Below are 14779 nucleotides of genomic sequence, written 5' to 3'. Positions count from 1 at the left end.
CATACTTTCCTCCTATACAGAACATCTATTATGTGTATTACACAGATAAGAGGGAAGTCTGAATTCTATAGCACCTCTTCTAGGGGAGAGAACAGTTATGTAATTCACCTTTAGTTGGTAGTCCTTGAGGGATGGTAAACTCTTAACCATTCCCTTTTCCTGTTAGTATAGATTTTCCTGAATGAGTTAGTCTTCAATCATTAGTGAACTCTTCACTCATTAGTGAAACACTAGTCACCTTCCGTTCCAGGTTCTAGGATGGCAGTGTTGAATAGGACACTGTCTGTGGATTTCATGGAGCACAGAGACTCGTGGGGGAAATAGTCCTGTAAACAACATAAAGTGATGTGATAAATGCTGTGGAAGAGTTTTGTACAGGATATTTGGGCACAGAGAGAAGAGCAGTCAGTTTTGAAGAGTGCCAAGGAAGGAGGAGGGAACCATTTGTTACCTCAGGTGGTTGTTACAAAAGCGAACCCTATGAGGAGTACTGAAGAAGAACATTCTAGGTAGAGGCAGCCGTGTGGATGACAGACTCTTAAGTATGCATGGTTTGCTTGTTTGCCAGGTGGCTGTGTTGTTGGTGGCTTATTAGCTGTGTGCTGCAGGAAGTGGTGGGAGGCGACCCTGGAAGGCTGTGATGGGGCCCTTTGTAAGGGCCTTGCAGGATGTGATCTGTTGCTCTTTTTAGAAAGATCTCTTTGGACAGTATTGAGGAAGGTTTGGGGGAAAAACTGAAGGGAGGAGACCAGTTAGGAGGCCGGTGAGAAAGGCTCAGCAAGAGATGGTGAAGCCTGAATGGGGTATTCTATTAGCCGGGGAAGAGAGAGAAGCCCATGACTCTGAGAAACCTTCTGAGGCAGTCCTGAGGCTCAATCCAAACGTGGACTGAGAGGCAGTGTGTGGTAGTGAGCTGCTCAGTGTTTGGGAATGCAAGACACAGAGGTTCTGGGTTTTCTTTGCTCTTGACTCTGATGTCACCTTGTCAGTCCCCTAATCATTTGGAATTCCTGCTGGTAAAAGGAGGGCACTGGTTCTACCGGTCTCTTCAGTTCTGGGATTCTAATGAGGGGACATTGAAGCGAGCAAAACCTCAAAAACCTTGAACAAATCTGAGTTTAGAGTTTCACAGTCCTTTTTTTTGCAGTTGATAGCCTTTCTCTTCATTACTGTACTGAAAAATTCAGAGCAGAAGAAAGGTGTTGGATTATTAAGGTTGATTATTAAAATATTATAATTGTGGGACTGATTAGGGCTAGTACTTGATTCACCTAATACATATGTTAATGTATGATATGTGTGTGTATATATATTTCTCCAATACTGTGTCTGTATAACCCTGCGTATTTCCTTGTTACCTATATTTGATGTATTTAAAAGATCTCAGTTGAAATTTTCATTTTTTTTGCTGTTAGAGGAGCTGAACTCATTGGATTGGAAATAATTTTATGCCCATTCTCTATGCTTTTGATCTGTCTTAATTTCATAACTATTTTGGAGGTGTACTATTCTGAGCCTTTGCCAGACCTGGCTCTGCTCAGCATTCAGTAGACCACTGGTGTCAGTAGTCTTTGCTTCTTAAGTAAGTGGGGCAGAGTTTGCTGTGGTTTATATTTCGCACTCTTACTTGGAGTGGCTTTCTGGAAAGTGTTCTTTTCTGTTGAACTGAAGCATTAGAAATCCTTGGGAGAGGATGTAACATAGTTGAATAATTAGTTTAGTTGCAGTAACTGTAAATGTTAACTATCTGTATGACATATTGTTAAAAGCACTTCTTTTCTTTTCATTCTAGTTCCAAAAGACCCAAAACCCCAGTGGAGACGTGTAGCATGGAGTTATGATTGTACCCTGCTGGCCTATGCTGAAAGTACAGGAACCGTGAGGGTGTTTGATCTCATGGGAAGTGAACTTTTTGTTATTACCCCGGTACGTGCATAACCTTAAACTGATTACATAAAAGGCATTCAAAAAAATATGTGAAAGTACTTGAGTGACCGAATGTGAGGAGAGGGGAAATAGACCTATAAGTCTGAATAAGTTGTGATCTTAAGATGTTCAGAATCTAGTAGATACCTGTATGTGAAATATTTTTTCTTTGTATTTTGTAATGCAGTATTCAGCGGTAATCCACCGTTATGGAAACATGGTGGTAAGTAAATACTAAACAGAGGTACAGAAAAATGTTAGAAAGTTCCATTGAGGGAAAGTAGTCACTGGACTGTCACAATAGGAACAGCTTTCTGAGGAGTTGGAATTCGTTACCCTAAAGGGGATAGAAATTGAAAGAGAGAGTGGAGAAAAAATTAATGGTGGTAATAACTTGTATTTGTATAGTGCTTTATACTTAATTAATGGGTTTGATGTATATTCTTAGTTAATATTCACAACAACCCTTTGAATAGATTGGCCAGATATTGTCCACATTTTACAGTTTAGAAAACTAAAATTGAGAGGCAGTTGAATGACTTTTCCCATGGCAATCCAGTTAATAAGTGTTTCTTTCAGGAATTCAGTGCTTTTTTAAATTTTTTTTTTAGGTTTTTTTTTTTTTTAAGATTTTATTTATTTATTTGAGAGAGAGAATGAGAGAGAGAGAGAGAGAAAACAGGAGAGGGGGGAAGGTCAGAGGGAGAAGCAGACTCCCTGCTGAGCAGGGAGCCCGATGCAGAACTCGATCCTGGGACTCCAGGATCATGACCTGAGCGAAGGCAGTCGCTTAACCAGCTGAGCCACCCAGGTGCCCAGGAATCCAGTGCTTTTTACTTTGTATCCTTCTTCCTTGAATGAACAAGATACAGAGGCAGGTAGAAAAACAGTGCTAACTCTTGCTGCATTTTAGGATCAGCTGGGAAGCTTTGTAAAGAAAAGAAAAACAGCAGAAAAATTACTTGATTGTCTAGGCTCAACCCATAGAAATTCTGATTTAATTGATTGGAGTGGGCTCTGGGCAATAGTATTGTTTACAAGTTTTCCAACTGATTTTTAATGAGAAGCTAGGGATAAGAACCTGTGATATGGAGAATAATTTTTGTTCAGAAATAATGACTGGAGAAACTTGAAAAAAATGTGTTAGCTTCATATTATGGAAGTCCAGGGGAACCAAACTAACAAGTTTGGATGACTGTTTTCTAGACTAGCACTGTCTGATAGAAAAGTAATGTGAATTATATATAGGATCACATTGTAATTTTAAATTTTCTAGTAGTTGCATTAAGAGTCAAACAGGTGAAATTTATTATATAATCTAGTATATCATAAATATTATTTCAATATGTAATCAATGTAAAGATTATTAATGAGATATTCTACTTTCTTTGGTACCAACTCTTTGAAATGTCATGTTTATTTTTATATTTAGAGTCTGTCTCAGTTAGGACTAGCCATATATCAAGTGTTCAGTAGCCGCATGTGGCCACAGTATTTATTTTGTGGTTCTAGATAGTGAGGTCTGGGGCGCCTGGGTGGCTCAGTTGGTTAAGCGACTGCCTTCGGCTCAGGTCATGATCCTGGAGTCCCGGGATCGAGTCCCGCATCGGGCTCCCCGCTCAGCGGGGAGTCTGCTTCTCCCTCTGACCTTCCTCTCTCTCATGCTCTCTACCATTCTCTCTCTCTCTCTCTCTCTCTCTCAATAAATAAATAAATAAATAAATCTTAGATAGTGAGGTCTGGTCATTCAGTGTGATAAACTTTATTATGTGTGCTTCCCAAGGTGCACATGCCTTCAGATCCTTAGCAACATAGCCTGATATTTAGTTCATGGGAAAAGGTTGCCATTGAGTGAATGTTTTAAGTGTCTTTTCCTTTTAGTTGCTGATGGGGCAAATGGGAAGTAATTGAAGGTTTTTTTTTTTTTTAAGATTTATTTATTTGAGAGAGAGAGAGAGCACATGCATGCAAGCGTGGGGGTGCTGTAGGGGGAGGGGCAGGGGGTGAGAGAAACACAAGCAGACCCTGCGCTGAGTGCAGAACCTGACTTGGGGCTTCTCGGTCTCATGACCCTGAGATCAGACCTGAGCTGAAACCAAGAGTCAAATACTCAACCAACTGCGCCACCCAGGTGCCCCGAGGCTTTTTTTTTTTAAAGCATTGGTTACTCCTGGCAATGAAAGTCAACATTTGGGAGCTTATATCTGAGCTCTGTATCTTAGAATTCTTTGAGGCTGAATGGTGGCATTCCCCCCCGCCCCCGCCCATACACACACACAACAGAAGTACAGTCTCAACAGAAATTCACGTATCTAGGTGAATTTCTCTTCCAAAGAGGGTTGTGTGGTTGTAGCCTGTGTTGGGAGAGCAGGTCTAAAGTTGGGTGTCTGGTTCTAGGCACTCTGATTTGCATGATTCTTCAGTATACAGAGCAGTTCTCGGACTGTCTTAATGTGTACCTGGCAAGGCCAGTGCCTGGGATGTCTTCCAACTATACATGTGTTAACTTCTATCTGATATCTTTTCAGTGTCTTGATTTACCTCTCTTCCATAGGCATCCAGTTTAGCCGGTGATTTGAGCTATGCCATTGCTGGGTTGATATTTTTAGAATATAAAGCCAGTGCACAGTGGTCTGCAGAACTCCTGGTCATCAATTACCGAGGAGAACTGAAAAGTTACCTTGTAAGGTAAAAATATATTTTATTTGGGAACTCCTATTTGAAATAATGTTTTTCTCTGGCTTAGTGTCAGATTTTGTTTTGTTTGTTCTTTCAGCATATTATTGTGACAAATTGCAAATATAACAGGAAGGTTGAAACCATTTTATAGTGAATACTCCTATACTGTCACTTAAATTCTATGATTAGCATTTTACTATACTTGCTATTTCACATTTCTGTCCATCCCTCCATCTAGCCATTAATCAATGTTATTTTTTAATGAATTTCAGAGTTAGTACTTATGTACTTTAGTGTGCATGTCATTAATTAAGGTTTAAAATTTGCTTACAGTTTTCTCTTTTGAAATAATATTTGCATTCAATGAAATGTACAGATCTTAAGTGTACCAGCCAGTGAATTATGACAAATGCATACACTGTGCAATTCAAACCCCTATCAAGACACAGCACATTACCATCATGCTAGAAAGTTCCCTCATGCTCCTTCCTAGTAAATCTGTCTACACCTACCCCTCAGCTTATCCATTCTAGGTAAGTTTTGCCTGTTCTGGTAATTCACAGTAATGGACTCATAGTATGCACTCTCCTGTCTAAGGCTTCCTTCACTTAGCATATTTTGAGATTTGTGTTTTTTCATGTATCAGTAGTTTATTCCATCTTATTATAGTAATTATTTCACTGTATGAATATTTCATGTATCTTAGAGTTGTTACAACAAAGTACCATAAATGGGGTGCCTTATCAACAACAGAAATTTACTGCTGACACTTCCCGAGGGTGCCAGTCTGTGTTCTGGGTGCCAGCATGGTTGGGTTCTGGTGAGAACCTTCTTTTGGTTTGAAGACTGCTGACTTGTCTTTGTATCCTCACATGGTGGAAATAGAGCTAGGTAGCTCTCTGACCTCCTCTTATAAGGGCAGTAATTCCTTTCGTGAGGGCTTCATCCTCATGACCTAATAATTACTTCCCCAAAACCCCACCTCCAAATACCATTGCACTGGCATTAAAGTTTTAACATAGGAATTTTGTGGGGGACACAGACCTTCAATCCATAGTGGGGTCCCAAGCATTCAGACCATAACGTTCATGATTTCTTGATTCGTTCTTCTTTTGATGGACTTCTGATTTCCAGTTTTGGGCTACTGTGAATAAAGCTGTTATGACCATGCTTTACAAGTATTTATGGATATGTATTTTCATTTCTCTTGGGTCAGTTCTTTGAGTGGAACTGCTGAATCATAGGGTAGATACTTCCAGACATTTTTCCAGAGTTTTTATATCATTCATATTCCCACTAATTACGAATCAGAGTTCTGGTTGTTTTGTATCCTCAGCTGTGTTTGGTGCTTTTAAATCATAGACATTGTAGTGGGTATTTTTTGGTCTCTCACTGGGCCTTACTGGTAATTTTTTCTTCTTAAATGTAGTGTTGGAACAAATCAGAGCTATCAAGAGAGTCACTGTTTCAGCTTCAGTAGTCATTATCCTCATGGAATCAACACAGCTATTTACCATCCTGGTCACAGGTAAGCATCTCCTTTTTGGTGGAGTATGAGGTGGATGGAGAGGTCTTGGCACAGTTTCAGAGAGAAGAAAATGTCTACTCTGCTTATTTTGGCTTCTTCATTTCCCCCTCTTGTGCATAGTTGTCTTCAGTATCTGTGATGTGGTTGTGGTGCTCTTCGGAGCATTTCTGTTCGTCCAGCTGACTGAGCTCTGAGCCGTATGGGGCAATGGGCAAGCTTCCCTGAGGAAGTTTTTCTTTTCTCTTCACTTTCTTAATCTCATTTTTCTCATCTGTGAAATGAGTATGTAGCTAACTCCTAGCGCCGTGACATGTTGCGAGAACTCACAAAAGGCTGCATCTGAAGTGCCCTTGCACAGGACGGCCCCGCCCGCATCCCTGCCCTCCTCCCCTTCACTGCAGGTTGGGGCTCCTTCGATGGTGGCACAGCCGACTCCTGCAGTTGTCGCCCATTCTTCATGGATGTCATTTCTCCACGTATTTGCCACCTACATTGAGGGTTAGTTGAAAATTGGGCATTTTCTACTTACCGTGATTTCTCGCCTTTCATTTTGTTGTTTGAGAGTGAAATTTACATTAATTTTATAAGTTAGCCAAGCTAACTTTGTGGTTCTCTAAATGGGGAGACTATCAAGTTGTAAATCAGACAAACCTAGCTTAAGTTCTGAATTTTGAGACTTATGACTCTGTGTCTGTTGTAAGTCCGTAAACTCACTGATCCTCTATGTACTTGCATACCTTTTTCATCAAAAAGACTTAATTTTTGTATTCTATTCAGTCATAGGTCTGTCCTTTTTGTTCAGAATTTTATGATTATGAAATTTTCACACTGCAAAGGAACCCACACCCACCAGCGTCCCTTTGCGCTCTTCCCTGACCCTTCCCTACTAGAGATAACCACTGCCCTGAATTTTGTGCTTAGCATTCTTTTGCTTTCCTTTTAGTTTTACCACCTACTCATATTTAGTTTTGCTGTTTGGCTTTATGTAAATGGAATCATGGGAAACACACAAGTCTTGCTTTGAGGCTTGCTTTTTGATGCATGTTTTTCTAGTTCATTCATTTTTAACTACCATTAGGAGATTTCATTTTATGAATATATCACAGCATGTTTATTCGTTCTCCTGTAGATGAAAATTTGGTTTGTTTCCAGTTTTTGTTTTTTTTTTGGTTATAAAAAAAAAAAGTACTGTGGCCAAAATGATTATGTATTCCTCTGACACATATGTGTAAGAGTTTCTGTAGGATATATAAGTAGAAGTGGAATTGCTGAATTATTGAGTTTGTACATCTACAACTTTACTAGGTAATGCAAATGCTTTTCAGAATGGTTCTGCCAGTGCACAGTTCCATCAGCAGTGCATGAAAGTTTCTGTGGCTTCTTATTAGTGCTCTTGATATCAGACATTTAAATATTTGCTGATCTGGTTAGATATAAAAGACTATCTCATTGTGGTTTTAACTTTTATTTCCCTGATTACTGATGAGGTTGGACAGCTTTTTATGTTATTGGCCATTCATCTTTTGTCATCTATGAAATGCTTTTTTTAGATATAATTTCTTAATTTTTATGGGGTATTTGGTTTTGACTTCTTTATGTGATCTGGATGTTAATTCTGGATTATGTGCCTATTGAGTATTTTCTTCCAACATGTGACTTTTTTTTTTAAATTTACCTTTTTTGAGTTATGTCTGTGTGTAGTTTCAACTGTTAAGTAATCTTAAAAACTGACCTTTTCACCTAATTTCTTTCCAAAGATAACTACTTTGAGATATTTTATTTGATACCGTCGGTTGTTTCCACACATAAAAATAAAATCCTGTGTTGTTACTTCTTGATTTTTCTGTTTTACACATTACCTATTAATGTCTCTTTATGGAATATGAGTATCTAGTTTTCTTACTCTGTCCTTCTCACATACACAAACCTAGCCTTCTCTTGTTCAATTTTGATTTTGTAGGGTAAATATTATTATGGTTATGTAGATGCTATTCACAGATGAGACAAGAACCTTCTGTAGTATTGTGTGGTTGCCTTTTCATTCTTATTTATTCATTCATTCATTCAATAAACATTTATTCATTTCCTGCTCTGTGCCATGTGCTGTTCCAGATGCTTGGTAGATACCTAATGGAACTTACTTCTAGAAGGGGTGACAGACAACAAACAATGAACATAGAGTATTTGAGGAACTGATAAGTGCTGTGTGGGGAAAAAATGAACAGAGGATGGAGGACAGTGGCAGGGTGGGGAGTAGGGTATGGGTTGTAATTTTAAGTAGGGTAGACAGGTTACCCTCACTGAGAAAGTGACATTTGCGGCAGACCTGCAAGAGGTGTGGGTATTCGTTATTTGGATATCTGGGGGAAGAGTGTTCTGTGCAGAAGGAGTAGCCAAAGTGAAATGAGTTGGGAGCCTACTGGCTGGCCATTTTCTAGAAACCACAAGGAGGCCAGTTTGGCTGAAGCTGACTGAGTAGAGTAATATATTGATGTCAAAAAGATAAAGCCAGTGCTAAATCATGGAGGGGCTTTGTATGCTGGAGTAAGGCCTGTCTGGTAACTTCTTACCTGTATATGTACTTGTAGTTAATTTTTTTTTTTTTTAGTTTGCAAAGTTTTTAAATACATTCATTATAGATTTAACAATAAACTCACTCCTGTTAGTGTAGATCCCTCTGTAGTATACCATATGCATTAGATATTCTGTAGGTTTTGTCTTCTTGAAGTCTTTCTCAGAACTTTCTGACCTGCTCTGATGTGGGTTTGCATCTGCCACATAGCTGTTTCCTTAAGAATGTCTGTAAGTTTCACTTCATCATCCTGAGGATTGCTTTTATATTTTTTGTTGCATCACCTGTTTCCTGGATCCTATTTTTTTTTTCTTTTTTGGTTTATTTTGCTGTTTTGGTGAACTTCTGTAATTCCCTGAGGAAGAGTACATGGGAAATATATAGTTTTTGAGGCCTTGCCTGTCTAAAAATGGCATTTATTCTATATCTTCATGCCTAAATGGTAATTTGGCCGAATAGAATTGTAGGCTGGAAATAATTTTCCTTTTAGAATTTTGAAGATATTGCTCCATTGTCGTCTAGCTTCTCGTGCTGCCCTTGAGAATTCTCATGCATTTTTTTCCCCTCTATTTTTTTGTCTTCCTTCTCTCTGGAAACTCAGATTCTTTTTTATTTTCCCACAGTGTTCCAAAAATTGGTCGTGTTATGTCTTGGAGTAGTTTTTTATTTCCACACTGTTGGCCCTTCAGTTTGAATACTCACTTTTGGAAAAATTTATTGAATTATTTCTTTGATTGTTCTTCCCCTCTGTTTTCTCTTTTCTGTCTGGAATGTCTGTTCTCTATATGTTAGTCTCACTGGGCTCACTTTTATTCTTTTTTTTTTTTTTTAAGATTTTGAGAGAACGAGAGAAAGAGAGAGAGCATGAGAAGGGGGAGGGTCAGAGGGAGAAGCAGACTCCGTGCTGAGCGGCAGGGAGCCCGATGCGGGACTCGATCCCGGGACTCCAGGATCATGACCTGAGCCGAAGGCAGTCGCTTAACCAACTGAGCCACCCAGGCGCCTGGACTTACCTTTATTCTTATTCTCTTTTTTCCCCTCTTTGTGTTTGTTGAAAAAGAGAAGTAAAAGGTTATTTTAATTCCTTCTATATAAATGTGTATATTTACCAGAGGAAGCAGTTTGAAGCACTTTTGAGATCTATTGTAAATATAATGAATTAATGATACATAAGATTTCCAAATGAGTATTCAGTGAGCTGCTAGTTGTTTTGAGGATTAGATATTTAGTAGGTACTCAGGATATGATAGTAGTGGATAAACATAATACTATTAATTTCTTCCTTTTGATTTTTATGGCTTCTGCCATGAAGAGTCAGTTTGCTATATCATCCTTAAGAAATTTGAAAATTGGGGCACCTGGTGGCTCAGTCGGTTAAGCGTCTGCCTTTAGCTAGGGTCATGATCTCCAGGTCCTGGGATTGAGCCTTCCACTGGGGCTTCCTGCTTATCAGGGAGTCTGCTTCTCACTCTCTCCCTCTGCCTCTCCCCACTACTTGTTTTCTCTCTTTCAAATAAATAAAATCTTAAAAAAAAAATTGAAAATCAGTTGCAAGCCTAGTTAATTAAAAAATTAAAAAAATTGTTTATTGTATTTTGCATATTATTTTCCAATCTGAAATAATAGATCTTTGTTTTATTTTGGATACAGTTAAGTGATCACATGCACAGTTAGAGGTCTTTACATTTCATAAAATTGAATGTAATTGTATATGCTGCAAATTACTGCCATTTTCTTAAAACATTTCATTATAAAATAAACATGTTACAAGAATAAGAAAATTGTGTTGTTTCTATTTTATTCTCTCAACTTCTTACATGAAATGTGGCCTCTTAATGTTTGTTTTTATAGCTCAGATACCGTGTTTTCCTGGCATAGCTTCACATTAAGGTTTGAACTTAAATTTTGCTGTTAGAAAGGGGGTAGCATGTGTTTTGCTTTCAACTGCTGCGTTTTCTGGGGTGAATTTTATCAAGTCTAGACAGTACCCATGACACTCTGCTTGCTGGTTTGATTTCTGTGAGGTTGACCTGTTTCTTTATTTGCATCTTCTTTGATACTGTGTTTTAGTATGTTTAAGCCAGGTTTTTCTCTTTGCTCTTTTAAGGCCTTTTTTGTTTGTTTGTTTTATTTAACTTGATTTTGTTGTTTTAAAGCCTAGGTATTAATACCTTTCTCGGTACATATATACTTTTTAGAATTTATATTGTACTTTACTTCCTTAGCACATATATACATTTATAAAAATTTAATCTGTTGTCCATTAAAAAGTATATTCTGTTAGAGGAATTGTCTGTATTACAAAGAGGTAGAAAGTCTGTTTTATCTTTGGCCTGCTTTCCATTACTCTTGTATTTATTGTGGCTTGCAGTGTGCGGCACACCCTTGGTAGGTGTTGTGGAAGATGTAAGGATGAAGGACAATCTTGACCTCAAGGCCTTATATTCTTGAATGGAAAATAATGTACACACATATATATGTGCATGTATATCTAATATATGTATTTCTAATGTCTGACATACATTTTCTCTGTTTAAAAGTGTGTACAAACACGTGTGTTTATATTATGTGTGTGTGTACTTCTGGAATGCACACTAGAAATATGTAAGTGTCTTAAGAGGGTGCAGGTATGGTGATGTGGGGATCCAGATGAAGGAGATCTTCCTTCCTCGAAAGAGCAGGGAAGTACGGCAGGCCTTGCACTTGCTTTGGAGAATGGCTGCAATCTGGGCATGATGGCTGTTCCAGGCAAAGTGATAGTGTGAACAGTGACGAGAGCAAGGAAGCCACAGTGTACTTTGGGGAAATTGCAGGTGGTGTAGTTTGGCTGACACTGTAGGGTGTATGTGGTGGGGGAAGAGACGTTGTGGTGGGAGATGGGGTCTTGGGAAGGCAAGTTGAGGTCAGATAATGGGGAGCTTGAGTGGCAGCTTGTTCTTTAGGGAACTCAAATTTTTGAGAAGAGAAAATAGGATCATCTATGCTTGGAGGAATGCTGATTCAGCTGGGAGAGACTAGAGGCTGGGTGACTCCTAGCCGATAGTGTCCTAGTTAAGGACACAGGCAACGAGACCCTATTTTTCTTATATAGATTTGCTATTCTCAGTTTGTGTAACATTTTGGGCACTACTTAGGTAGACATCATACTTAATTTTTTTCTATTTTGGTGAATGGATCCTATATCTGCAGTTAGAGTGTCGGATATCTGAAGGCAGAGAATGTGTAATGTACGTTTTTCTAGAAGCCCTTGCCTCTAGTATAGGATTCTGTTTTGCTGATTGATAACTTTCCCTCAGTGGGTTTCTTGGATAAGTAATTTTAATTTCCTGAGTGGAAAAGAAAGATTAAGTTTCTTTTGATTTTTCTCTTCCTTTTTTCTTCTATTTTTGTACTCTTATTCATCTCTCCCATTTCTGTTTTATTTTTCTCATCCCTTTTAAAAGAAGTGTGTTTTATATCTTAATCCTTTCCTGTTTTGTTTGTTTTGCTTAGTTTATTTCATACGGACCACTCCACTGTCTTGATTTATTACAAACGTCAATATTTGATTTCTTTTTTCCTCACAGTATTTCAGGAGGGTATGTGGGGGGGGGTTCATTTGGCACCATAGGTTTGAAATTATCACTAACTAAATACTTATTACATGATAACAATTTGTCATATGTCGGATTCTGTCTATTACTCTTAAAGCTTTCGCTTTATGGCCCAGGATCTAAGCAAATTGCAGGTGTTTTTTTGGAGGGGGGTGGTCTCTAAAAATTTTGGAATTTTAACTATTAATCAAACCACAGAAGGAAGGCCTGTTCTGGGTTCTGCAATCACATACAATTCTTGATAGCAGTCAACTTGGAGATGGATGACTGCATTAAGGTTTCTGAATGAAAATTGTTATAAAGCAAGGGGTATGTGTAAATGCCCTGTTGTGCCTGACAAAAATATTGCTAGGTTGTTTATTTTTTCCATTATGCAGTCTTTTTTAAGTGAAAGAAGCTGAAATATTCATCACATTTTTATTTATTTTTGGTTACTCTAGTAATGTGAGCCTGTGATATTTATCATCTACAAGGATCTTATAAATGTGAAATAAATCAGCTAGAGTGGAGTTGGAATAAATGGTAATGTACAAACTCAAGGTTTTATGAAATTCATTGTTTTGTCTGATGCTGCAAGCACCGTTGAAGAAGAGAAATCGAGGTGGTAAACTGGGTAATAAGAAACAAAAATTAATGGAGCAGCTTCGGGTTAACTGTGGATTTTCTAATTTTGACCATTTCCTTCTTTACATGTCCTTACTGCCTAATGAATGTATTTTATTCCCCTCCCCTGCCAGACTCTCTCCTCTTCTGGTCCTGCTCCCCTTTGAGACCCACCCCAAGACCTCCCTGCTGTTTTTAGTATTTTCTGTTCTTAGTATTCTCTGTTAATTTTGGCTTAGATTGCACCTTGATTACAACTAAGAGGAATTTCTTACCTCCTCTGCATTCTTAGAGGGGACTGAAGTCAGCTTGTAGTACTGTATGCTCAGGGTTGGAGATGCCCATGTAGTGCCTCCCCTCTAGCAGTCTGCAGCCGATACTGGGAGTCCTATTCACAGAGAAGGGCACTCAGTGTGAGTTAAGTTCAAATAGAAGACTTTATCTGTGTCTGTATTTTATAAATGACATTGCTTCCGTCAGTATATAGCTTTTTTTTTAAGGTTTGGTTTTTAATTTCATTGTGAATTTCTACAAGCAAAATTGGACATAGTCCACTTTAAATGTCCAACAGTTCCTTGATAACTACACAAAGAGTGTTTGAAGGTAACTTCTTTTAGACTCTAATTTACATCTCAGCAGTGACAAACAATAGAGAGTATGCCTTCTTTCTCTGACCCTTTTGAGAGGCCACCCATGCTCAGAATCCTTGATGACTTTTTGATACTGATCTCTTAAGTGTGTAATTCAGTGTTTTATTTTTAGTAAATGTTTATAATTGTGCAGTTGTGCACTACATCAGTTTAGGATATTTCCATTAGCCCTAACTTTCTCTCATGCCGGTGAGTTTTATGGAATGTAAATCCTATCTCAGTAAAACTGTAATAAATAATGAATGAATAAGAAAGAAAAAAAACCCTACGCAGGCCTTCTTTTGAACATTTTTTATATTAAGAAAAATACTCAGCTTTATGTTAAGAAAGATATACTGTCTGTGGGGAAGAACCATGACTAATTATGTCACGGTTGTGCAAAGGGAGAATCCAAACATTTGGATAATGACAAAATTTTTTTTTCTCTCAGCTGTTTTAAGGCAAATACAGTTTGTACAGAAAGAACTTGAGACAACACTTATAGGGAATAATAAGCTGTGGTTGCCTTAAAATAGGTTACAATCAGATTACAAAGGACTTCGGTTGAAGAGTAGTTAGTAATTGACGCATCAATTGGAGCTGCTGCTAATCTGGGGGAGACTCAGAGGGTAGAATGGAACGTGGTCTCTAGAAAGCTGTTCATTTTCAGGGGGGACTGAGGAATACCAGTAAGTACTGGCATGCTGCAGTGTTAAAGGGCTTTGCTTTATATATATTGACTTGACTCATCTCCTGTGGGTTTCTGATTTCCCCGAAACAAAATCGTAGCCATTTTAAATATGTGAGCCCTTTATCCTCACAGGGGGTAAAGGCAGCAGTCCAAATAAAATAGCTAGTACTTAGTGGTAGAAATAAAAATTGTTTGTTGTGTTAGAGAGCTCTCAAGTGACAGGATGATAAGTTCCCTGCGACAGAATGGAAGGAAAACAGTCTTGGGGATAGAAAGGGAAGGGGTGCAGTAGAGTATGCTGAAGGCCACAGTCTCTTCTTAATACATCACTTTCGTCTAGGGAAGGGTACATGGGTGCCACAAATGTTTAAATTTGATCTTGTGGAGGGGGTAGTGTTGAGAGTTCCTACCTTTTGTTTATCCAAGGGCTTAGGCAAATTTTATTCTCCTACTGTGAGGTATAACTTCTGTTAAGATCTATGAGATGCATTTGGAAGCCAGTCAGTGGATTTTCACAGCCATTACATTGCTGTAACATTGCCCATCTTTCTGGTTCCT

General features: G+C 38.4%; 1 protein-coding gene across 5 annotated transcripts in view; it reads left to right on the top strand.

The window, feature by feature from the left end:
- Nucleotides 1–14779, top strand: part of NBAS (NBAS subunit of NRZ tethering complex) — a 353391-nt gene that overhangs the window by 20949 nt on the left and 317663 nt on the right. For 3 of the 5 annotated variants that reach the window (XM_027621826.2, XM_027621828.2, XM_027621830.2), the window contains 4 exons: nt 1793–1926; nt 2114–2149; nt 4481–4614; nt 6035–6133. In XM_027621826.2, the coding sequence (XP_027477627.2) occupies nt 1793–1926; nt 2114–2149; nt 4481–4614; nt 6035–6133 (403 nt within the window). The remainder of the gene's footprint in view (nt 1–1792; nt 1927–2113; nt 2150–4480; nt 4615–6034; nt 6134–14779) is intronic. The other 2 variants (XM_027621829.2, XM_027621827.2) reach the window with 1 other exon arrangement.

Source organism: Zalophus californianus, chromosome 8, assembly GCF_009762305.2.
Source record: "Zalophus californianus isolate mZalCal1 chromosome 8, mZalCal1.pri.v2, whole genome shotgun sequence".
Lineage (NCBI taxonomy): Eukaryota > Metazoa > Chordata > Mammalia > Carnivora > Otariidae > Zalophus > Zalophus californianus.
The sequence above is the reverse complement of the archived record's forward strand: the minus strand, read 5'-3'. Positions and strand labels throughout refer to the sequence as shown.